The sequence below is a fragment of the Hippopotamus amphibius genome, chromosome 7 (assembly GCF_030028045.1).
Source record: "Hippopotamus amphibius kiboko isolate mHipAmp2 chromosome 7, mHipAmp2.hap2, whole genome shotgun sequence".
In the NCBI taxonomy this organism is placed as follows: domain Eukaryota; kingdom Metazoa; phylum Chordata; class Mammalia; order Artiodactyla; family Hippopotamidae; genus Hippopotamus; species Hippopotamus amphibius.
In genome coordinates, this window is record NC_080192.1 from 3,804,795 (window position 1) to 3,829,557 (window position 24,763).

At 61.4% G+C, this 24,763-nt stretch overlaps 1 protein-coding gene across 3 annotated transcripts in view; it reads left to right on the forward strand.

The window, feature by feature from the left end:
* Nucleotides 1-24,763, forward strand: part of WNT7B (Wnt family member 7B) — a 51,789-nt gene that overhangs the window by 13,590 nt on the left and 13,436 nt on the right. The window contains exons 1-2 of one of the 3 annotated variants that reach the window (XM_057741962.1): nt 10,461-10,903; nt 13,447-13,673. In XM_057741962.1, the coding sequence (XP_057597945.1) occupies nt 10,755-10,903; nt 13,447-13,673 (376 nt within the window). In that variant the 5' untranslated portion in view covers nt 10,461-10,754. Of the gene's footprint in view, nt 1-10,460; nt 10,904-13,446; nt 13,674-24,763 lie in introns of those variants that run through there. The other 2 variants (XM_057741963.1, XM_057741964.1) reach the window with 2 other exon arrangements.

The following is a 24,763-nucleotide window of genomic DNA, read 5'->3' on the forward strand; positions in this document are numbered from 1 at the left end:
CGGGCTCACGTGCTTGTTTCCCAGCCCGTCCCAGAGAGGATCGGAGAGCAAGGGTTTGCCGTGACGTCTGAGTGTAACCCAGAGCCGACCCCTGACCTTCCTTCTGCAGTGGGGACTCCTGGGGGGGGGGGGGCGGGGAAGCAGGAGGACGGCGGGGCAGTGGAAGGATGCTGAGGAGACAGACAGGGCCTGGGGCAGAGCTGGCAGTGGGGAGAATGCCTGGAGAGCCATGTCCTGCTCTTGGCTCTGATACTAAACCCCTGCCAGGTGGCTGGGTGACTGGGGACAGGGTACCGCCCCTCTCCTTTAGCCAGGGATGGGGGGGGTGCTGGCTGCAGAAGACAGGGGTGGTGCTCAGGACCCCAGGCCACCTGGGTCAAGCCCCGGGGACCCCTGAGCTCGGTGAGGTGTTCTGGCCCAGGAAGCACTCACCACTTGTTCGGGTCACCACCGCCAGACTGACGAGGTGGGTGAGGGTGGAGAGGGAGCCCCTGTCCCAAAAGGCATCCACGCCGAGGCGCGTGGCTGCGGAGGCCCTGGCGGCCCAGGAACGCTCGGTGGGAGCAGCCCGGAGCCGTGGGCTGCCGAAAAAGAGAGGGGAGCCGTGCGGAGGAACGATGCTGAGTTACTCGTAGTGAGGTGGATGGACCTAGAGTCTGTCATCCAGGGTGAAGTAAGTCAGAAAGAGAGAAACAAATACCGTTGCTAACGCATGTATAGTAAATCTAGAAAAATGGTGCTGAGGCACCCAGTGGCAGGGCAAGAACAAAGACACAGACGGAGAGAACGGCCTGGAGGTCACGGGGCGGGGCGGGGTGGGGCAGGGGAAGCGGGGACGTAGAGAGAGAGCAGCACTGACATGCAGACACCACCAAACGAGCACAGAGGGCTAGTGGGACGCTGCTGCAGAGCACAGGGCGATCAGCGCGGTGCTTTGTGACGACCTGAGGGGTCGGATAGGAAGGGTGGAGGGAAGCTCGAGAGGGAGGGGATGTGGGGATACACGTACACATGTAGCTGATTCGCTTTGCTGTGCAGCAGGAATTAGCACCATACGGTAAAGCAATTAGACTCCAAAAAAGATGAAAAAAAAAGAGGTGGGTGGTGAGGGTTCTGTGCAGGGGGGTTCTGGCCCAGAGGGGTCCCCTGCTTGGTTGAGAGCAGCGGGCAGGGCTGTGGGACAGGGGACAGCCTGGATGGGGCTGGGCTCACTCAGGCTCACACTCTGCTCTGAGTGGCCCAGGCAGGGCCCCCACCTGCGTCTGTTCCTGGAAGACAGACCCTCCAGGACGCCTGCCTGAGGCTTAGTGCCAGGGCGGGGACTCGGCCCTGCAGTCGGCACAGAGCGGATGCTCCTTGCTCACTGTCCACAGGGGCTGGGCCCCCAGACCCACTGCTCAGACCGTGTCCAGGGTGGTCAGGAAGGCCAAGGCGCTGGCCAAGTCATTAGGCGCCCAGACTCCCAGCCTGGCCAGGGGCCAGCGGGGCCTGCCAGCTTCCTCCCACCTGTTCCACCTGCCTGTCCGTCTATCCGTCTGTCCTGAGGTTTCAGACTGGCATCCTGGTCACCCAGGCCTGCAGGCGCCCCCGCGTCCGACAGATCTGGGGCCGGGCCAGGGGGGTCTCATCCCTGCTTGGGCCTCCATTTGCTGTGGGGCCTCAGGTGCCATGGTGCCTCTGGGGGTTAATATCTCCACATATACCAGGGGAAGCGAGGAGAAAGATCAGGGGTAAAGCCTAGGGACGGTCTAGGGCACAGCAGAGGAGGCAGGAAATGTGGTTGTAGCCTGGCCTGACAGGCATTGCTGAATGTCAGCCCCTAAAGGCCTCCTCAGGAGCCTGGCATAGGTGTGACCGTGCTGGGTAGGAGGAAGGGACAATAGAGGAGAGACCTGGTGGGCTTCTTGGAGGAGGGGGCACCAAGCTGGGCTTGAATTTTGCTTGGCTGCTGGGCAGGGGCAGGGTGGCCCTGGAGGGGGAATTGCTGGTCCATTGTGGTTGGAAGTCGGGAGTGTCACGACGGGCCTAAATGTCCAGCAGAGGTCTAGAAGTTTCTGAGGTCCGAGGTCAGTGTCTTGGGGTTTTAGGGTCACGATGAATGGGTGAGGTTCTGACTTCAGAGATTTGGCAGATGTGGGGGCTGGATGGTGGTGGCTGCAGCCCTACCCAAGACCCCCTGCCCGCCACCTGCTTTCCCTCAGGCTGCCCAATCTCTCTCCAGGGTGGGGTCCCAGGACGCCAGGCCAGGAATGCCAGCTATGTGGGGAGGGCGGGCGGGCAGCCGCCCGCCGGGGGCGCGAGGGAGCAGGCGGACGCTCTGCTCTCTTCCCCGGGAACACTGCGGGCAGCGAGCTGAGCAGAGCACTGGCCTGGAAAGATTGCAGCGGGCGGACCCAGGTGCAGGGAACCAGCCTGCAGGAGACCCTGCCCACGAGCAGGGGCCGGTCTCCCCATCGCACGGATGGGTAAACTGAGGCTCCCAGAGGCCAGTGAGAGTCAGCGGCTGAGCAGAATTGACCGCGAGACCCCAACCCAGAGAACCCTCTTTAGGGTATGGCTACAGGTACCTCAGCCCCTCAGTACACAGATGGGAAACTGAGGCCTGGGTGGGGCGGGGAGGGCTGGCTGGGTCCCTTCCTGCCTCCAGGCCTCTCTCCAGGCCTCTTGGGACACCCTCTTCCCTGTCCGCCACCACGAAGCTCCCTGCTGTGTGTCCTCTTGAAGCCTCAGTTTCCTCATCTGTAAAGGGGGCTGACAAGGCCCACCTGGAAGAGACCCCCTGGGGGTGAAGTAGGACAGGGTCGGGGACGCTGCTCAGGAAGGGTGGTCTTTTAGTTTTGTTTTTTTTTTCCCACAAGTGCGGTCTTTTTGTCTTGTCGCCCCCATAAGTGCAGGTCCTGTGACTGGGCAGGTGAGGGGACAGGTCAGACGGCCAGGCAGGCTGCCATCAGGCCTGCCCTCTGCACACATGCCCCCCCCCACCCCATGTCCCGGGGGTTCAGGTATTTCCTGACCCAGTAGAGGGAGAAGCCATTGGCAACAGAGGGTTGATTGTGTCCTATTTTCACATGAGAAACTGAGTCTCAGAACAGCTTTGGAGCGGCCTTCCTGAGGACTGGGGATGTCCCCAAGCCCCATGCTTCCCCTCAGGCTGGCCCAGAACCCCAGCCGGGGAAGGAGATGAGCAGATTCAAGGCAGATCAGAGCAGGGGCGGGTGGCCTGCGTGCCACAGGGCCCTTGCACTGGCTGCACCTGCCTCCAGCCTTCCGTTCCATTCTATCCTGACCCATCGGACAGAGGAAGGCTGCGGGGACCATGCTGGCTCTGGATCTGGGACTGTGATGGTGGCCCAGGGGGTCTGCAGAGTGACCCCAGACCTGGAAGACATTCTTGTCCCCATCTGACAGGCAGGAGAACTGAGGCCACGAGGCACCCCTGTCCTCCACTCTACCCACGGGGCCCTTCTGGGCTCCAGGGCCGGTGAAGAGCTGCTTCCGGCCCATCTGGGGCTAGCACATTCTGGGCCAACCCCTGCCCGCCTGCTGGAGAGGCTGGCTGGGCCGCAGCCTTGGGTGGGCGTGGGGGCCAGGTGCTGTCCTCCCAGGTATTTGCCAAGTTACTTCCTGGACAAGTGGACCCAGGCTCGCCTCCCTGGCTGATCGCAGATAATTAGAACATTCTTCAAATATTTTGCTGGAGGATGCCCGGGATGAAGAATTACAAAGCGCCCCGGGCCAGGAGCGTGGGCTGGAAGAGCCCTGGGCAGCTGGGCGGCCGGGGCCAGGCCAGGGCTGGGGGCCTGGGGGAGGCTGGGGATGTGGCCCAGCTCAGTCAGCCTGTCCCCATCTCCCAGGGAGCTGGGGCTGGGGTGGGGGTGGGGGGCTCACGTCCAAGGCCGGCTCAGAGCCTGGCTGGGTGCTGGGCAGTGCTGGTGGTGGTGGACAGGCCTTGCCCCAAATGGCTCAGGAAAAGCCTGAGGCGGTCAAGCACGCAGGCCTGGTTCCTTGGGCGAGGGGATGGGGGCTGGTGGAGGTGGGGGGGCAGTGGGTGGGAAGGCTCTCGAAGGAGGGCCTCTGAGGTGGTGAGATCAGCAGGTCTGGGAGGACGGCCTGGAGGGTGAAGGTGCAGAGGCAGAGAGCAGAGTGCCGGAGGGTAGGAGTGAGTGATGGCAGCGTGCCTAGGCCCAGCATCATGACGGACAGCACCCAGGGCCAATGAGGAGCAGCCCAGGGCAGGGCGAGAGGCGTGGCTCAGCCCCTGAGGGCACGTCCTGCTGATGCTGGGGCGGGGCAAAGGGGGAGGCTGGGGGTGGGGTGAGTGGCCCCAGAGGGCAGAGGGAGCCAGGGCTGCCAGTGGGAAGCCCTCTCTCCTCACTGCTCACCTTCCCAAGGGTGGTACAAGCTTCCTCCCCGGTGACCCCCCCCTCCTGGCTCCCGTGGCTCTGGGAAGGGTCTGGGGTCCTGAGGTCTGGATTCCGGAAAGTACTTGGATCCTAGTCTTTGCCTGTGGAGTGCTGCCCCGGTCCTAGCCTGGGGAACATACCCAGGACTCTGTGATGGGTCAGGCGCAGGGGCTGCCCCAACCCAGAGCGCTGTGGGGTGGGTGGGCTGCCTTAGAGCTGGTGCTCTGTCCAGCGAGAGGGCTCTGAGTGGGAGGGAGCTGGCGGTCCCTGCGTGGGAGCCGCTTACCCTCTGCTGGGGCATCCCTGTCCAGGGCTGGGGTCTGTGAGGCTGGCTGCTGGGGAGTGTGTAGGAGAAACGAGATGCTGAGGTGGAGGTGCCTGGCTCTGGCGGCCGCATCCGTGCCCAGAGTTTTAAGGCCCAGTGGACAGATCAGATGGCTCGAGACCTCCCCTGGGCCTGAGAGGCTGTTCTGTCGCGTGGACCAGGACTGGCAGTGGTACCATTTCTCTCCGGCGCGTTAAGCTGGAAGACAGGAGGTACCAGTGCATCAGTGCTCTGCTGAGGGCACTCTAGGGTGTCTTCACCCCCGTCATCCTAGCAGCCTGCCCACCTTCTGGGACTCAGAGCGCTAGACCTTCATCCAGAGGCTACGTACTCAACACCATGTAAAGTGGGGACAAAGGCTGCTCTTTTTCCACCTGGGGCAGTTGAGGAGAAAATGGGGTGCCCCTGTGCCCCGCCCTGCTGAGGGTGTGCCGGCGGCCGCGCTAGCGGGGCCGCTGTCCCTGGGAGGCCCCCGCGGATGTGGGGCAGCCGTCCCCATGAGTCCCACTCGCTCACGCGTCTGTCTGTCCCTCACGTGGCGGCTCCACGGTGACCACTGAGGCTCAGCTGGGCCTGGCGTGGCCCGGGCAGTGTGCACGTGGGACGTGAGACGGCCCGCCACCCTGGAGCAGCACGGGGCCTGCGTGGGGAGGGCCTGGCGCAAGTGTGGGGGCCTCCTTCAGCAGCGCCCCTGCCCCCCGAGAGGCCCCCCAAGACAGCTGGTCCCCAAGGCAGCCTCCTGTCCCCAGGGACCGATGGGGGAGGCTGGCTCTCCTGGTGGACAGGTGACCCCTCCAGCTGGCTGTGAGGGTCAGGGACAGGGTGGTGAGGTGCTGGCCGGTCTGGGGCCAGGTCCCGGCGCCCGCTCTCCCTCCCTCCCTGAGCTACTTGGCAGGTGGCTGGAGCTTCCGGGCCTTTCAGTCCTTATTCTGAGGAATAACAATAATAATAATTATTATTATAACATTGGCCCCCCCACTGAGGGGACCCCTGAGCTCAGAGCCCAGCACACAGCAGGTGCTCACGCTACCTTGAGTCCAACAGCGTGAGGGGCTTAGGTTAGACTCCTAGCCTCTGGGGCAGGTGAGGACGCGTTAGCTCCTGAACGAAGCAGGTGTGCTACCCAGAGACAGCGAAGGACAGGACGGCTCTAATTCTGAGCTTTGGTGAGGCTGGCTCCCCCCACTGACCCTTCTTGGGCCCTCAGGGTCTCTGATGTTGTTCCCCAAGGGTGCTGGAAGAGCCCCACGGCTGGGCCAGGCAGGAGGGGGCTTGGCCTAGACAGGGCTCCTAGCTGGGCAGCCCTGGGAGGAGGCTGCCCATCAGGGCCTGGCCCTGCCGATGGGCCCAGCATCTCTGGGCAGAGGACAGCTAGTGGGGGGGCCGCTCTGCCCCTGGTCCCAGTGCTGGCCAGGCACGGGCTGAGAGCAGGAGGGCACTGCCTGGTGCAGCCCCACCCACGAAGGGCTCCCTCCAATCCCACGGTCCTCAGGCTCCCCTGTGCCTACTGCCCTCCCTGCCCCGGGAGGTGCTGAGGCAGCCTGCCTCGCTGTTCAGGGTTCCCAGAGGACCAGGACCAGTGGGGACAGGCTGGCAACATCTGTGGACGAAGTGGGGCTGACACGCAGGCAGTGGGTGGCCCTCAGCTGAGCCAGGCTGGGGTGCCCTTTGATCTCAGGGCCTCTGAGCCCGCGTTTGGGCTGTGCTCTGGCCTGACCCCGCTCTGCCTGCAAGGGCTGGGGGCCCAGCCCACAGCAGCCCCCACGAGCGTGTGTTGCAGGAGGGGTTCGCGTCCCTCAAGACCAGGCACACAAAGCATCCAAGAATGACTTTTTAAAAATATTTGTTTATTTATTTGGCTGCATCGGGTCTTAGTTGTGGCATGTGGGCTCTTCACTGCGGCGCGTGGGCTCTTCATTGCAGCACATAGTCTCTCTAGTTGCAGCGTGCCGGCTTAGTTGCCCCGTGGCATGTGGGATCTTCCTGGACCGGGGCTTGAACCCGTGTCCCCTGCATTGGCAGGCAGATTCTTAACCACTGCGCCACCAGGGAAGTCCCCCCCAAGGAATGATTTTCAATGTTCACATTTTATTTCTTAAGGGTGCTTTTTTAAATTTTTGTAAGAAAACCTGGCGTTTTCATTCTTGCCTTGTTCTGCCAGCCCTGTAAAGTTTTGTATTGCAACAGTTTACTTTTGCGTCGAGGTATAACTTACGTGAAGTGCAGAAATCTCAAGTGGGCATTTTGATACACCCGTGTAACCACTGCCCAGCTCGGGATAGAACATGCTGGCCCCCAGCAGTGCAGGTTCCCCGTGCCTCTCCCCAGCAGCGCCTCCCACCTCAAGGTAATGCTCTTCTGACTTCTGAGCTCTGCTTGCCTGGAGGCTTTTATATGTGGTGGCATCAGTGTTCTCCCATCTTTCACTCAACACAGTGCCTGGGAAGCTCATCTGTGTAAGTGGTTTGCATCCGGCTGGGTGAATATCCCGCAGTTTGTCTGTCATGCTCCTGGTCAAGTACACCTGGGTTGGTGTTCCCAGTTTGAGCTGGAGACCTGAGTGCATGTCTTTCCTTGGGTGTAGAGACCCTATCGTAGAAATTGCTGGGTCAGAGGGAAGAGCTGGTCCAGGAATGAGCCTCTTGGTGGCAGATGCAGCAACTGATGGGAGCTTCGGAGTTGCCAGTTTAAGCCCTGGCCCCAACAAAGATGTCTGGTCCCTCCCTGATCCCCAAAAGGGAGCAGGGTCCTGGGGGCTCAGTGAACGAGCGTCAGCAATGGGGCTCCAGTCTCAGGCTGCAAGGGTTAGTTACTAATGGCCAACATCGATGACCTCTCACCAAGGCCAGCTGTGAAGTGCCATGTACTTCGATTCCTGTGCTCCTCCCGGCAGCTCTGGGATGTATCATGGCTATTATTACTCCCACTTTACAGATGTGGAAACTGAGGCACAGAGAGGTTAAGAAACTTGCCTGAGGTCTCAGAGCTAGGAAAAGGCAGAGCCAGGGTTCCAACCAAGCTGGCCTGCACCAGCACTCACGTTCCTAACCCCTCCCCACGGGCTGCCAGGTGGGCAGCCTGGTACCCAGCTAATCATAAGCAAAGGCCCCACCCCCTTGGCCACGTCTCTGCCCATCTGTCACCTGGCGGTGGTCACCTGCCCCTCACCCCTACTGGAACCCCCTCATCCTAGAGGCAGCCCCATCCACCTGGACCACTCTGGCAGGTGAAAGATCTAACAGTTCAGCGGCGGCCCTCTCCTCACACGATGCCCGGCTCACACCCAGCGCCCTCGGGTGTGGGACCAGAGAGCCCTGCCCACAGCCCCCAGGGACGGGGACGAGGCGGGGGCTTCTCGTCTGCAGGGCCCGAAACCCTCCTCCTCCAAGCTTCCTTCATGGGACTGGCCCAGGCCACGGTGAGGAAACTTCCAGACTTTCAGCTTTGCCCACTCCCCCTGGCATCTCGCCTGTGTCCCGAGGCCCCTGAATAGCGCAGGGGGATGAACCCGGAGCAGAATTTTCCATGGAAAAAGTCGGCGACTGAAGCACGAGCGCCCCGCCCGGCTATTTGGCACTCAGGGCCACGCGGAGCCGCCCTGCCAGCCTCTCCTGGGGCACCTGGGCGGGCAGCTCAGGGCGGGCAGCCTCCCGGAGGGTGAGAGCCGGGCCCACCCGGTGCGACACCTTGCCGAGTGCCCATAGCATGCCCTCACCCCCAAACCGCAGTTACCCCAGAATGCTGCCTGCGTCCGCCCTCCTGGCCCTGCGGGTCCCCAGCTCCGTGGTGGCCGTGTACTCGTGCCCCTGCCCGCTCCAGCGCTTTCCTACTGTGCCGGCTGCTCACGTCTGCAGCCCCCTGCCCTCCAGGCAGAAGGAACAGTGCGAGCGGGTCTTTGGGGCTGGCGGGGCCAGGCCTGCCCAGGGAGGACAGAGGTCAGGCTGTGAGGGAGGGGATGGACAGGGCCCCGGGATCGGTTGCCAGACCTCGACCGCCAGCAATAGAAGCTGTCCAGAAAGCTGGCTGAATTAACAAGTGACCTGGAGGATTTTAAGCATGCGGAGGACGTAAGCTGGGTTTTGAGAATGAACAGTGGACGTGGTTTCCCACCCCAGGCCATTTTTTCTATATTACGCTCCTCCTGTGTGCTGTGCTCTGAGCCACCGTGCTGCCTCCACCTGAGTTCCAGAAGCAGGGACCTGGCTGTGTGACCTTGGGCAGGTCCCTCAGCCTCTCTGAGCTCCAGTCCGCACACCTGTAACATGGGGGTGGCAAGGCTCATCTCGGAAAGAGAGGATTGAGACACAGCAGAGGCCTGTATCGTCCAAGGTGGGTGCTCAGAATGGGAATATTTAATATCTTTAAGGGAAAAAGATCCGCTCGTTCTAAGGAAGACACTTTTGAAATCATTTCTGAATTATCAACTACATCTGAGTTTTTAAAAAATTTATTTATTTATCTATTTATTTATTGGCTGTGTTGGGTCTTCGTTGCTGCACACAGGCTTTCTCTAGTTGCGGCGAGCAGGGGCTATTCTTTGTTGTGGTGCGTGGGCTCCTCATTGCCGTGGCTTCTCTTGTTGTGGAGCACGGGCTTTAGGTGTCTGGGCATCAGTGGTTGTGGCACATGGGCTCAATAGTTGTGGCGCACAGGCTTAGTTGCTCCACAGCATGTGGGATCTTCCTGGAGCAGGGATCGAACCTGTGTCCCCTGCATTGGCAAGCGGATTCTTAACCACTGCGCCACCAGGGAAGCCCAAATTTTTAAAAATTGTGTTTAAAATTCATTTAACCTAAAATTTGCCACTGTCACCGTGTTAAAGTATACAATTCCGTAGCACACAGAATTCACTTAGTACATTCACCATGTTGTGTAACCATCACCTCTATCTAGTTCTGTAATTTCCATCACCGCAGGTGGAAATTCCACACCTATTAAGTGGTGACTCCCCACTGCCCCACCCCTAGCCCCTGGCCTAGCCTGCTTCTGTCTCTGTGGATTTGCCTTTGCTGGACATTTCATAGAAAAGCAGTCATACAATATGTGGCCTTTTGTGTGTGACTTCTTTCACTGTCCATTGTGTTTTTGAGCTTTGTCCACGTAGCGTGTATCTGGACTCCCTTCCTTTTTGTGGCCAAATAATATTCCATTGTCTGGGTAGATCACGTTCTGTTTATCCGTCATCCGTTGGTGGACGTGGGGTTATTTCCTCCTGTTGGCTCTTGTGACTAGTTCCGCTGTGAACATTTGTGTACAGGTTTCTGCTTGAACACCTGCCTTCATTCTTTTGAATGTACACCTACGAGTGGAATTGCTCCATTCTATGGTCACTCCTTTCTGAGGAATTTCCCAACCGCTGTCCACAGCGGCTGCACCATTTCACAGTCCCACCAGCGACACACACGTTTCCAGTTTCCCCACCTCTTCCCCAACGCGTGCTGTTTTCTGTTGTTTTGATCACAGCCATGCTGGTGGGTGTGAGGTATCTCCTCACTGCGGTTCTGATTTGTATTTCCCTAACCATGAGTGATGTTTAGAATCTTTTCCCGTGCTTGTTGGCCATTTGTCTCTCCTTGGAGAAAGGTCTAAGTCCTTCACCCATTTTTTAAAAAATTAATTAGTTAATTAATTGGCTGTGTTGGGTCTTCGTTGCTGCACACAGGCTTTCTCTAGTTGCTGCGAGCGGGGGCTACTCTTCATTGTGGTGCGCGGGCTTCTCAGTGCGGTGGCTTCTCTTGTTGTGGAGCACGGGCCCTAGGTGTGCGGGCTTCAGTAATTGCAGTACATGGACTCAGTAGTTTTGGTGCACGGGCTTAGTTGCTCCGCGGCATGTGGGATCTTCCTGGCCCAGGGATCGAACCTGTGTCCCCTGCATTGGCAGGTGGATTCTTAACCACTATACCACCAGGGAAGTCCCCTTTGCCCATTTTTAAATGGGCTTGTCTCCTTGTTATTGAGTTGCAGGAGCTCTTTTAGACACAATCCCTGAGCATCCATTCATTCGTTCACTTATTCACCCATTCCACATGCATGGTCGGCTACCTGGGGCAGCCCCCGAGGCCCCAGCTGAGACCTGGCACGCCTTCAACGTGTTTGCGGAGAGGAAGCCAGGCATGGAAGCAACAACCACGAGAGCAGGGGTGAGGCTGGTACTCGAGAGACAAGAGTCCACAAGGTGTGTCCTTGGTGCCGGGGGCCGAGGGGTTTGAGCCCAGCGGGGCTTGCCCTTGGGCCTGGAAAGGAAGGAGAGTTTGCCAGACAGCAAAACGGCAGGGAGACTAGCATCCCAGGCAGAGGGACCAGCACAAGCAGAGGAAGCAGGGTCTTCAGAGGCCAGATCCTAGGAGGCCTGCAGTTCTGGGCCAAGGAACCCAGGGAGCTGTGGGTGGGCTCTCGGGGGCGTGATCAGTGCTGGGTGGAGGGGGCGGGGCGCTAGGGGTGGCCTGCCCGGAGGAGGGAGATCAGGGCTGCAATAACCTGTTTCTGCCCCCAGGTCCATCCTGTCAGCCCCCATTTGTCTGCACCCCCGCCGCTAGGAGCGGGGCTGCTTACCCCGGGAAGCGGGGCCTTGGCGGCCCGGAGCCTGCTGGAAGGACTTGGGGATGGGGAATGTGCTTTTAGCGTCCAGGCTCCGACCCGAGGCCTGGAGGCTGGTGCCCGGCAGGGTTCCCATCCATCTCACTTCCCCGGGTCGGGTTTTCTGAGCATCTACAATTACTTTGGGCTGAATTCCCCGGATTCCAGCCCGCTCCCAGCCCCGCCCGCCCAGATGCTCTTCCTCCACGCCAGCCTGGGGCATTTCTGCCCATTGTGCCCGTGGGAGTCCCAGGGGGGTCTTGGCCAGATTAGCGGGTGGGGTGGGCGGGCCACGGGGATTGAGTGTCGCTGGGGCATCCTGGTCGCAGCACGTGCTGTGGGCTCAGGCCACACGGGGACTTTCCCAGCTGGCTGCGGGTGCTCGGCTGCCCTGGAAAAACACTGGCTCGTTTCTCTCAAGAAAGGCACTGGCAGGCCGTGGGCAGGAGGAGGGAACTCGCTGGGCAAGGAGGCCAGGGCCTGCGCACCGGCTTCGGGAAGCCCCTCGTGGCCTCCCCACTGCCACCTTTTGCCCCCTGTTCTCTTGCTCGGAAGCCAGACTCTTGTCTGGAGACCCAGCGGTTGCTGTGGGTCTGTGGAAACCAGCTCCCCTCCTTTCAGCTTGCTGTCCCTTCCCTGGGTGCTTAAAGCCAAACAGTTGATGCAGCTTCTGTGGGAAACAGTCTGCAGCTTCCTCAAAACACAAAACAAAGTACCATGTGACACAGCAATTCCACTCCTGGGTACATGCCCCGAAGAGTGGAAAACAGGGACTCAGACGAAACCCGTGCGCACATGTTCAGAGCAGCGTTGCTCAAGAGAGCCAAAAGGTGGAAACAGCCCCAAGGTCCATCAGCGATGCCTGCATCCACGGAAGGTGACGTCACTGTATGATGGAATGTTACTTGGCCATAAAAAGAAGGAAGTTCACGATACAATGAGGATAGACCTTGGGGAGGTTATACTAAGTGAAAGAAGCCAGACACAAGAGGTCACACGTTGTATGATTCCATGTGTGTGAAATGGCCAGAACCAGCCACAGGCACGGAAAGCAGATGAGTGACTGCCAGGGGCTGGGGGAGTGGCTGCTAAGGGGTAGGGGGTTGCTGTCCGTGGTGGTGACAACGCCTGGGAGCTTGGTAGAGGTGGCAGCGGACCAACAGGGAGACTACAGTCAATGCCACAGGACTGTAAAGTGGTTACCTTTCTGCTACGTGAATTTCACCTCCTTAAACAAACAATCACACTGAAGACACCCAAGCGAAGAAAGAAGAAGCCCAGCAAGTGCCCTCAGTTCCTGCAGGGTGCTGGGAGAGGGTACAAGGCACCCTCAGGGGACAACTCTGAGGACACAATGTTGCAGTAAAAGCTCCAGCACACAGGAGGTGCTCAGTTCACATCAGCTCCTGTTTCCTCCTCTGAGTGCACCCAGTCCTGCAGAAACGGGGATAAAAATAACAGTCATCCCCTCGTGTGCAGCCTTTCTCCCTGCAGTTCTCTGGTCTGAGCCTGTGTGGTGCGAACAGGTGTTTTACATCCCATGTCATGGGTGTGAAAACTGAGGCTCAGAGAGGCCGTGTCTTTCCAAGGTCACACACAGGCTGCAGCTGCAGTCAGGACCTGGTGGGCTTGGCTCCCGGCCGGCCGGGCCCGTGTAGCAGCCTGCCTGGCCCAGGCACCCTGGGGTGGGGGGTCTACAGGTGATGGGAAAGTCTCAATCGTCTGCTTGGAGTTGGGGTTTGCTGCTTGGGGGCAGCTGCAGACAGCCCCAAGGGGGTGGTTGTCAGTTCCTTGAAGCGTCTATGTATCTGATTCTGAGGGGCAGAGAAGCGTGGTTCTTGTATTCCGTGGGGCTCTTGATCTGTGGAACTTGTGGTTCCGTGGTTCTTGTGATCCTGTTCCTGCAAATCCGAGGCTGAAGGGGCACGGGTGCGTGTGCCTTTTCAAGCTAGACTCGTGCGTGAGGGTCCGTGGGACGTGGCCCCCGAGGTCTGTGCTTTGTTCCCTGGCGGGCAGCACCTGGCACGGGCTGGGCTGCTGGAACACATTCGCTGCCCGGGAGGCTGAGTGGGGACAGGGGCAGGCGGGGGTGGGGCGCCTGCCCAGGTGTCTGACGTGCCCGGCGTCCTCTCCTCTCTGCAGGGCGCTGTCGTCCGTCGTGGCCCTGGGAGCCAACATCATCTGCAACAAGATCCCCGGCTTGGCCCCGCGGCAGCGCGCCATCTGCCAGAGCCGGCCCGATGCCATCATCGTGATCGGAGAGGGGGCGCAGATGGGCATCAACGAGTGCCAGTACCAGTTTCGCTTCGGACGCTGGAACTGCTCTGCCCTCGGCGAGAAGACCGTCTTCGGGCAAGAGCTCCGAGTAGGTAAGGGCGCCTCCAGGCTCCCGGGGACCCTGCCTTCGGGGCTTTGGGTGCCTGGGGGCCAGGCCACCCGCCCATCCACTGAAGGCCATGCCAGGCCACCCACGCTCACTTTTCTGCACCCGCTGGCCCATTTCTTTGCTGTAACAGCACGTCTGCGGGCCTCGCCTCCTGGAGGCCCAGGGCCCCAGGGAGACCCGGACCTGGCCTGGCCCTCTGGGACACTGCTGCATCTGGGATGGGAAGGGGTTGATAGGAGCCAGCCCGTGTGAATGGACAAAGGCCGTCGGTCTTGGCTGTCGGGCTGGGGGACACCGTCCGTGTGGATGTGAGCGGGGCAGGCCGGTGGTGCGGCGGTTAGAGGCGCGCCCTGCGGCTGCGCGGCAGCTGGGTGGTCCTGGGCGCGAGCCTTTGTCTCTCCATGTCTCTGCGTCTGTGTCTGGAAGTGGGATAACAGGAGTGGTCCCTGCAGGGGGTGGTTGGGGGGCTTGATGGGAAAGGTGCCCAGCCCACAGGAAGTGCTGTATAATTGTAGCTGGAACTCCGAGAGCGAAAGGACGCTAGGCGGAGGGAACCGCGCGGGCGGAGGTGCGCGGGGTGTGCAGCGTGACGCGTGGGGGCGGGGAGGGGTCCGGCTGGAGGGAGGGCAGGGTGGGGGGTCTGCAGGGGCAGTCGGGACAGGGGAGAGGGGTTGGCCTCCAGTTCCACGGGCAGTGGCAGCCGCCGAAGCACATCAAACAGGGCTGGCAAGATTCCTGCGGGCGGCGCCCCCCTGCGCTTTGCACGGTCCTGGCTGCACCCGCTTCCTGTCCTCACGGCCCTGGGGGAGGCGCCCTCATACCCACTTTACAGGGAGGGAGACTGAGGACTGGCAGGGAGACGTGGGACTTGCGGAGTCTGACCTGATTTGGAGCTGCTGTGTGACCTCGGGCCTGGCGCGCGGGGCTGCGGGGCCTCAGTTTCCCTGTTTGTAACCTGAGCTCCGAGCGAGCAGGCCCCCATCTGGGTCCTCAGGGCCTCTCCCGGTGCCTGTGTGGGGCAGGTGCTTAATACACAGCTGTGGAACAAGTGAGGGTGGGGATGGTGAGACGACCCGCCCCCCGCCGGCCGTCGTGAGGGTTAGAAGGCGGAGAGGGATAAGGGTCCACAGCGCCGGGCGTGCAGGGGTGCCCTGCTACCCCAGACCCCAGCCTGCAGGCACAGGTGGGCCTCCAACTGTGTGATTACAACAGGTCCTTCCGTTCCCGGAGGGCCAGGGAGCCTGGGCCTGCCGAGAGGAGCCACAGCTGCCAGGACCCAGGCCAGAGCTGAGCTCTGCAGGGCTTGGAGTGCCTGTGTGGGGCTGAGGGAGGCACAGGGGAAAGCCCCCAAGGGCCCCTTTGCGGTGAGCAGCCTGTGGGTGGCACCTGGCACAGCCAGGAGGGTGGCACCGCCCCCTCTCGAGGGCCCCACCACCCAAGTGCAGCTTCCTCCCTCCAGGTGCCAGCAGGCGAGGATGGGGCTGCCTGCCCATCCCCTGCAGTTGGGAGGGCGTGGGCACTGGGACTGGCTTCATGTCAGGTGCCCACTTGCCTGCTTGGAACCCTGCCCCCAAGACCTTGGGCTCTGGGGCAGCTGTGAACATCCCCACCGCACAGCTGAGGACACTGAGGCCAGGGGCGTTGTGCCGTGGCTGGTGGCCACACGGGGGAGCTGGGTTCAGGTCCCCTCTTTCTGGTAGCCCTCCTGGCCTCCCTGTGCAAAGGGGGACGGGCAGTGGACATGGTCCCGTGGCCTGAAGACAGGTGGGAGCTTGCCCTTCATTTAGGACCCAGCCCTAATCCTAACCCTAACCCTAATCCGAACTGGATGAGGTTGGTAGACAAAAGTGGTGAGGGAGCCCTGGCCGCTCTGAGCCTCTCCTCAGGGTCAGACCCCAGGCGTGGAGCTTCACCAACAGTACCCAGTAAATGCCAGGCTCCTACGCACCCTCCAAAGCCCAGAGGAGTGGCGTCGGCCCCCCTGCCAGTGACCGGCCCCCCCACAGGGGACCCAGATCCCTTTTCCTGAGAGCATTCCCTGTGCTGTGCGGAGCTCGGCCAGCAGCTCCCAGCTGTTGCTTCTTGGAGACTAGCTCTCTGCCCACAGAGCGGGGCACCCACAGCCGAGGACGGCTGATGCAGGGGGTGTAGGAGCCACTTGTGCAGGTGAGGCTGCTCTGTGTGCGATGTTCTTCACGCCCTGAGCGCCCCCTGGGATCAGGCAGCTCAGGTTCTGCTTCTAGGGAGCCCACCTAGGACACCCCCTCCTCTCACTTTCATGAGCGTTTCAGAGGCAGAGTTTTTGGCAGAGAGGACAGCCCGTGTCCCCGTGCCTCATGTTCGCACACCAGTCACCCCTGTCCTGGCCCTTAGTGGCCTCGGTGTGGCTGGCTGACCCTCTTCCTTGGCTGGGCCCCAGCTCGCCGGGCCTTCCTCCAGCCTCTCTGGTTGTTCCTTCCCAGCCCTGACCCCCCCACCCCAATCACCTCCCCCTTCCCCCACACCGTGGTCAAGACCCGCACGGCCACCCCCTGTGGACTGCTCGGTGCGGCTGACCCATGGGAGCCTCTGGCTGAACACGCCCAGCACCTTGCTGCTGAAATCTCCATCCTCAGCCTCCCCCGCTGGCCTGAGCACCCGTCGTCTCAGCAGAAACCTGGGCTTGTTCCCTGTGTCCATCCCTCCACTCTGCCCCACGGCCACGGCGGGCCTGCCTCCCCGGCCCTCCTCTGGCAGCTGTCAGTTCCTCCTCCCTCTGCCTCCTACTTAGACCTGGCCATGCCATGCCACTCACTTCCTCCAAAACCTGCAGTAGCTCCCTATTGCCCAGGATAAAGTTAGCTCCTCAGCTTGGAGTCTGAGTGGTTCCTGCCTCCCTCCATCCCTTCTCAAAACTGGAGCTTCGGCCATCGCCGACTTCCTTCTCTTCCCCGAGCCTGTCGGCCCCTTCCCTCCCCCGGGACTTTGCTCCCGTAGCTTCTCACCCTGGGAGGCCCTTCCCCTCTGCTCTGCTTATTCACACCTGATTTCCCCACCGGCCGGGAACGCCTTTTTTCACCCTTCCTGGCTCTTCCGTGTCCACGGCCAGGCTGAAGTCACACCCTGGTGCTTCATCCTCCCAGGGTCTCTCAGCCCCGGGCCAGCTCAGCGCCTGCCTAAGGCTCCTCTGCACTCTGACCCCGGATGGGCAGGCTTCCTAACACCCAAACTGTCTCCCGACCGGCCTGAAGCCCTCCCTGGCTCCTTGCTGCCCTCTGAGGAATGCCCAGCTCTCAGCCAGAAGGGCCTTGGCTGCAGGCCGAGCTGGGCTGAGTCCCGCAGGCAGCAGGAGTCCCCCTGGGTGCTGTGCTGGTGGTCTGAGCAGGCACCTTGCTCCTCCCAGGGCTCAGCGGCTGCGAGTCACGAGCAGGAAGTGGGGCCGAGCCGTGAGGCCAGCCCACGAGTGAGGCATGCGGGTGCCCCGGGCTCGGGATCAGAGCTGGGCCACGGGCTGGCAGGCAGCCACTCGAGCAGTGCCAATTAATGATTGGCCCTAAGAGGGGGGATAGCCTGGGTGTGTGGGACAGGCCCCCTTCAGGCCCTGCCTGTGACCTTGGGCCATGCCTAAATTTTGAGAGCAGAAGGCAAACCCTTTAAAGGTGCGAATCAACCCCTGTGCAAAGTTGCAACTCCTTTTCCAGCACCTGGTGCTGTTGCTTGTATGCCTCCAGGGATGGGGAGCTCACTACTCCCTATAAGACAGATCTTTCTTAGGATGACCCTGCGCTGGCTTTGCCCTGGGACCCTCTGGGCGCCAGTTGCTGTGCTTCCTTTGGGGAGTTGAGGCTCCCCCTTTCCCTCCCTCCACCAACACGGTCTCCCCTCACGCCTGGCGGCCACCACCCTCTGGCCACCTGAGCCCACCCAGGGCTCCTCCTCTACAGAGTGAGGCTGGGCCACCCTGGCCCCTCCTACCCATCTCTTCCGTTACCTGGAGATGAACTTTCAGGGGTGGGGTGTGTGAATGTATCCCCAGCTCAGCTGTCTTCTTCCATGGGCTGCAGGAGGAGGACGGCGGGGAGACATGAGAGTCGGGGGTGAACCTCGTATTCCAGGGACACCTGTTAGAAAGTCAGGGCGCCCAGGGACCCCGAGCAAGGCAGGACGTTCCTAACGGGCACCACAGTGGAGGGAGGACTGTTGTTGAGGGCTTCCTTGATGGGTGACGTGTCCGTTGAGACCGGAGGAAGGAACGGAGCGGCCCAAAGCAGCCTGAAGATGAGAGCAGGGAAGGGGGTTCTGGGTGGAGGGAACCACGTGTACCGGAGTCCAGAGGGCAGAAAGTGGGTGGTATTTTCCAGGAACTGTGGGAGAGTCCGGAGCAAACAGGAAGGTGGGGAGACCCAAGGCTGGAGGGGAGGTCATAGCTGGAGGGCTGTGGGCCTGAGGTGTGAGCACTGTGAAGGCCAGGAAGGCACCGATGTGTCTGAGCAGAGAGGGGCTTCTGCAGCCCACTGCCCCACCTCTGCCTGAGCCCAGAGCCCCTTGGGACCCACCGGCACGGGCATGGGGGCCGTGGCCGTGTGCGCTCGGGCCCCCGCCCCCGTCCCCACCCCGAGCTGCCATGCGACACTGAGTCCCGCCCATCACGTGCCGCTCGGACATGACCAGGCATAGGGGCCACCCCTAATCCTTCCTCACGTGGCGCCCGTTTGCTTTGTGGGTGAGATTTGCGTTGGGAGCAAGCCCTGAGCCTCCAGGCTGCCTGCAGTAGGGGCTCAGCAAAGGCCATCGGTGTCTGGACAGTCCCAGGGAGCAGAGTGACCTACCTCCCAGTGTCTGCGAGGCGAGGGTCTGCGGGCTCCAAGTTGGCCACTGGCTGGAGCCCTGGAGGAGACAGGGCAGCTCCCAGGCCCTGGGCACACTGTGTGCCCGACCCCCTGCGTGGGGCTTGCAGACCGGGCCCAGGCAGGTCCGACATGAGTCCCCAGGAGGGGCGAGGGCTGCACGGTCCACTCAGGGGTCCGGGCCACCGCGGGCAGGGGAGCACTTGAGATAAAGGCACGTGCAAACTGCGATGTGCTGTAAGTGTAAGATACATGACAGATTTCAAAGACTTGGCAAGAAAGAAGCACGTAACATAGCTCTTTAATGAACATTTTCCATTAAGATGTAGAAATGGTAATATTTGGATATATTGGCTAAGTAAGATATGTTACCAAATTGAAGTTCATCTAATTATCTTCACTTTTCTTTATGTGGCAACTAGAAGATTTTAAATGACCTCTGTGACTCCTGTGAGACTTCTGTTGGTGACACGGCTCTCGGAGGGGTCAGGAGTCGCCCGAGCCACCCTGGTCAGGGGCAGACTGGACGTTTGAACTCAGGGGTGACTGTCTCCTCCCAGGACACCATTCTCCAGCTTGGCCGAGGGCGGAGGGTCACTGACCATCCGCTTCCTGCAGCAGCGCAGGGGTGAGGGTGGCTCCCTTTGGCAGCCCCTGTAACGGCTCAGCCGGCAAGCATTGAGTGCCTGCTGTATGTCAGGCCTGGGGCAGGGTGCTGGCGGTGGAGTGAAGGCCACCCAGCCCTGCTCTTGGAGCCCTGCACCCAGGATGCCCTGGGTGAGCCGATGGGGCTGAGATGGGAGGCCTGGCTGGGCCCCAGCCTTGCACTGGCCGTGCCCTCTCGGGCCACGGGCCCCAGCTCTGTGGGACACACAGCTTCGTCCTGTCTGCCCCGGTCACTCCCTAGCCCCCACCCCCAGCCCAGGGGCCCAGCCTGAGGCAGCAGAGCAGACATTGTCCAGGCTTGAGGCTCAGGGTCCGGGCAGCCAGGACACGGGGGACGGTGTCAGAGTCAGAAAGACTTTCCTGGAGGCCAAGAGCCCCACGCCCACCCCTGGTTAAGGCTGCAGGGAGCCGTGGTCACTCCAGGCGGCCCTGGCTCTGGCCACCACACCGGAAGGCCCCTTGCTCCCAGGAGCCGTGGTTCCTGAGGTGGGCAGGCTCTGGACCTGCTGGCCGTGACCAGCCGGGGCCTCGGGCTGGGCAGTGGCAGATCGCTCCACACGGCCCCTCAAGGTCCGCCTGGAACTCACCCAAGGTGGGAGTTTTCCACCCTTCCTGGCAGGGCCCGACAGACAGGACAGGCCGCGGGGTGGGGAGGGCGTCTGGGAGGGGAGAGGGCACAGCCTCCCATTCTCCAGGCCCCCGTCTACCCACCCGCACCAGGGCTGAGGTGGGGCCCCGACACCGCCAGGACGTGGGGGTCTCTCCTCGGAATAAGGGCAGGAAGGCCCTCTGCTTCCTCAGTGCCCACACCTGGGTTCTGCCCAAGGGCTCCATGGACAAGCGGTCCAGGGCTCTGGGCTCTGCTTCACCGAGCAGGACACAGATCACAGGTGGGCAGGCCTCCACCCTCGGCGTCCAAGGGCAAGGCCTGGCCCGGACCTCAGCCCATCTCCACGTGGGACCCCTCCTGCCACCATGTGGGCGCACCACTCCTCCCGTTGCGGCTGGGCCCTTGTGCAAATGTCACTCACTCCTGCTTCTACTGTCCACACAGCATAGAAGGGGGGACTGAGGCCCACGGATGGCTGACTTGCCCATGGCCACACACTGGCAAGAACTAGAGATCTGAACCCGAAGTTCAGCCCTGCGCCCCGGTCGGGGTCCAGGTCCCGGCTGGGGTGGCCCGGGGGCAGCTGTGGCAGGGGAAGGGGCTCTGGTTCCACCACGTCCCCCTCACAGGCGGCAGCGGATTTGGCACAAGCCCGACGAGGGAGGGAGTGGTCCGCGGGCAGGCTGCCTGGGCCTGGCCTCCCTAAGGAAAGAGGCTGCAGGAGAGGCCTTGCCAGCCTCCCCACAGCCACGGGGCAGGGGCGGAAGCTCCTGGAAGGCCAGCCCAGCGGGCATGCAGACCCCGGGGCCCTGGCCGTGCTGCCCCTTGCCACGTGGCCCCGGGCCAGGCCCCCCCCGGGCTCAGCTGGAGCACGATCCCCCTGGAGGGCCGCCGCGGGGGTGAGGGCCCCGCTGGGCCAGAACAAAGGCCGCGGGCGCGGGTGTGCCGGCATGTTCGGACCTGGCACGACTGTTTCCAACGCTCTGTTTATGACAACGGCAGGGAAGAGCTTACTGTGGAGACACTGACTCAGCCCGGACGAGCCGGGGTGGGGGCCGGGGCGGGGCCGGAGAGAGCCAGGGGGACAGAGAGGGACAGGGGGACAGAGAGGGACAGAGGGACGTGGAGAGAGGGGCAGCAACGGAGCGGGAAGGACAGACAGAGACGGTCAGGAAAAGGGACGCAGAGGGCCACACACACGTACACAGGCACACAGGTGCACACACGCGCACGCGTGATCACACGGCACACGCAGCACGCGTGATCACACACGGCACACACACGGCGCCACCGCACGCCTTTGCCACCTAGGCGCCCGCCCCCGGCCCAGGTCCAGGCGGCTCTGAGATGCGTGAGGAAAGCAGCTCCTGCGCACTCGGCCCTCCCTCCCTCAGGCCACGCGGGACCCCGCCCGGCGGGTGATGTTATCACCTCCCTTTAGCAGACGCGGGAACAGGCCCGGGGTGCGAGGCAGCCTCTCCAGCAGTGGCTCCGCAGAGTGCAGACTGGACCCGGGTGGCCCCGGCCGGGCCGCTCCCCCCAGAACCCTAGGTCAGGCTGGCAGGGGGCCTGGCGGGCCTCGAGGCCTCTCTGGGCTCCGCTGCCTCCCCCGCCTCGGCCTCCCCGCCTCGTCTTGTGTGCCCTGGGGTGCAGCGCAGGCAGGGGGCGCGTGCCCAGGCCCCCTGACGGAGCCAAGGCCGGGGCCCAGAGGCCAGGCTGGGGCGTGGCAGCTCCGAGGGCAACACGGGCACTCGCCTGTCCCGCTCGGGGACCAGAAGCTGCTGGCGTGGCCTTGGGTGTCTCCTGGCCTCCCTGGCCTCCATCTCTCTGCCTATAAACTATGAGCAGGGGGAGGTATCCTCCCACCCCTGCGAAGCTCCTGGGAGCCTGAGGGCCGGATGGGGTGGGGGTGAGGGTCTCTGAGGAGGGGGGGGCGCTCCCTGGCTGGCAGGGTCCCAGCAGCCGGGCCTCAGGCCTGGGCCTCGGGAAGCCCACCCTACCCAGCGTCAGCCCGGACAGCCTCATTCTGACCTGCTCCTCGGGAAGAATCCGTCCGGCAGAAGCCCCTGTGAAAGAGGTTTGGGACCCACGGCGCTGGGCCTCACCCCCGTGTTTCAGGGGGACACTGAGGCGCGGAGGGGTGAAGGACCAGGCCAGGGTCACCCAGGAGCCCTGGTTCCACCTGGGCTTGGCCCTGGCGATGTGACTGGATGGGGATGGGTGCAGGGCATGGGTGCCCAGCTGCCCAGCTCCCCTTCTGCTGTGCCCTGGGCGCCCCCAACGACCCGGGGCCAAGGCAGCTGCTTGAGTTCCCCCAAACCTGAGCCTCTCCACCCTTCTCGTGGTGACAGCCCCACCAGCTGCCCAGGTCCCACGTCAGGAGTCCTTCTGGGCTTGTCTTTCCCCAAACCTCCTCACCCAGTCCGCCCGCTGGTCCCATTGGCTCCACCCTCAGACCGTCTCCCAAGCCTGGCCACGCACCTCCTCCACCTGGCAGCGCATCGGCATGTCTTACCCAGACCCTTCAACAGCCTCTCTCTGGGTCTCCCTGCTTCCACAACACCCCTGCCGCCAGCCAGGGGGTCCTCTCCAATGTTGGTCACAGCAGCAGCCTCCAGGGGCTCTTCATCTTCGTAGAATAAAATCTAAAATGGTCCCCATGCGCTCCCAAAGTCGACAGGGTGTGGCTTTCTTTCCTGAGTCAAACCCCACACGCCCAGCTCCCTCCCTCCTCAGGGCCTTAGCATTGCTGTTCCCCTGCCTGGACACTGTTCCCTGCTCCTTTGCAGGGCTCATTTCTCTTGTCATTTAGGACTCACCTTGGGCATCCTTCTTGAAAGGGGGTCCTCCCTGGTCACCCTCCATCCAAGTCCCTTCCCACTGCCACCCTGTCCTGCGGACCCCTCCGAGGTCCTGATCGAAGCCTCTGCCTGCTCTCCCTGTGACCCCTCCCAGTCCACTAGTCCCCTGGGCTGTGATGTGTTCGTCTTGTCCTGCTGTGTGCTTGGCCTTGGGCTTGGGGACGGGTAGGGGCGGAGGGTCGCACCCCTGGGACTCTGGGGTTGGCCAGGAGGGTGGGCCATGCTTGGTGCTGGGGAGACACGGGGATGGTAGCGGAGGAGTGAGGGAGGGAAGGGTGAGAGGTGGAAGAGCGTGCCTGGGCGTGGCACAGGCAAGCCCGGGTCCCAGGCCTGGTCAGTGAGGTGGGAGACAGACCGTGTGGCTTCCCCATTCTGGTGGGTGGGGAGTGGTCTGAGCATGGACTCTGGGGCCCTGGGTCAGATCCCAGGTCTGTGGTCAGCTGGCCGTGAGACCTCGGGCCAGTCACCTGCCTCCTCGGAGCCAAGCATCCTCAGGGTGAGGTGGGGCCCCTGTGAGGGTTTAACTCGAGTAGGACAGGTTGTGTGCAATCCCCTAAACCCGTCAGATGGTGTATGTTTTTGTAGCAGCTTTACTGAGATATAATTCACATACCGTACAATTCATGCACTTAAAAGTGTACAACTCGGTGGCTTCTGGTGCGGTCACAGGTTGTGCGACCATCGCCATTGTCTACGTTAGGACATTTTCATCACTCCAGAAAGAAGCCCCGTACCCCTAGGCGATCATCCTCCAATCCCCCTCGCCCTTGGCTGCGCTTGGCTGTTTCCTATCCCTATGCATTTGCGTCTTCTGGACATTTCGTATCGATGGAATCATACAATGTGTGGCTTTTGTGTCTGGCTTCTTTCACTGAGCGTCATGTTTTCAAGCTTCACCCGTGTCGTAGCCTGTGTCAGCACGTCGTTGCTTTACGGGGCTGGATAGCGTTTCACTGCTTGAGAGACCACGGCTTCTCTCTCCATCCGTCCGCTGAGGGACATTTGGGGTGTTTCCACCTTTTGGCTATTGTGAGTGTTCACATCCAAGTTGTTGTGTGGACACGTGTGTTCATTTCTCTCGGGTACGTATCTAGGAGAGGGATGGCTGGGTTACGTAGTCACTCCGTATTTTCCATTTTGAGGAACCGCCAAACCGTTTCCATAGTGGCTGCACCATTTTCCATTCCCACCCGCAGGGCATGAAGGTTCTGACTTCTCCACGTCCTTGTCAGCACTTGTCAGTGTCTCTCTTTTTATTTTAGCCACCCGAGTGGCTGTGAAGGGTTCTCTCATCGTGGCTTTGATCTGCATTTCCTTGATGGCCAACAGTGTTGAGCATCTTCCTTTTGTGCTTTGTGGCCATTTTTATACCTTCTTTGGAGAAATGTCTATTCAGATCCTTTGCCCATTTTTAATTGGGTTGTTTGCCTTTTTATTATGGAATTGTAGAAAATGCTGTGTTTTTTTTTTTTGATTTTTTAAAAAACATTTATTTATTTGGTTGTGCTGGGTCTTAGTTGCAGCAGGTGGGCTCCTTAGTTGCAACTTACTGACTCCTTAATTGTGCCACGCTGGCTCCTTAGTTGTGGCATGCAAACTCTTAGTTGCAGCATGCATGTGGGATCCAGTTCCCTGACCAGGGATCGAACTCGGGCCCCCTGCTTTGGGAGCACAGATTCTTAACCACTGCGCCACCAGGGAAGACCCATTGCTGTGTTTTTTCAAAGAGGGGCAAGGACAGGTTGGCGGAGAGGCGGGGTTTGACAGAACTGGGCTGTGTTGGCCACAGCACAGGCACGCACACTGGAGCACACAGGTGCTCACACTTAAGGGAACTGCATTTGTGCAAACATAAGTCCAGGCCTGTGCCCAGGGACACACGCAGAGGTCCACACACGGATGCCTAGACCTGTGTGCACCACGGAGAGCCCGTGTGTGGTGTGTGCCACACGTGTGGACATGAAGCTCAGGTTGGGTCAGCCACCCTCTGTGCGCTGGGGCCAGGCCTGCCCCCTGGGACCACGCATGGGTCCTCTGACACGGCGACTGGGCTGTATCAGAGCAATTATCCTCATTCTGCAGGCCACCGAGACATAGAGAGGCCCCTTGA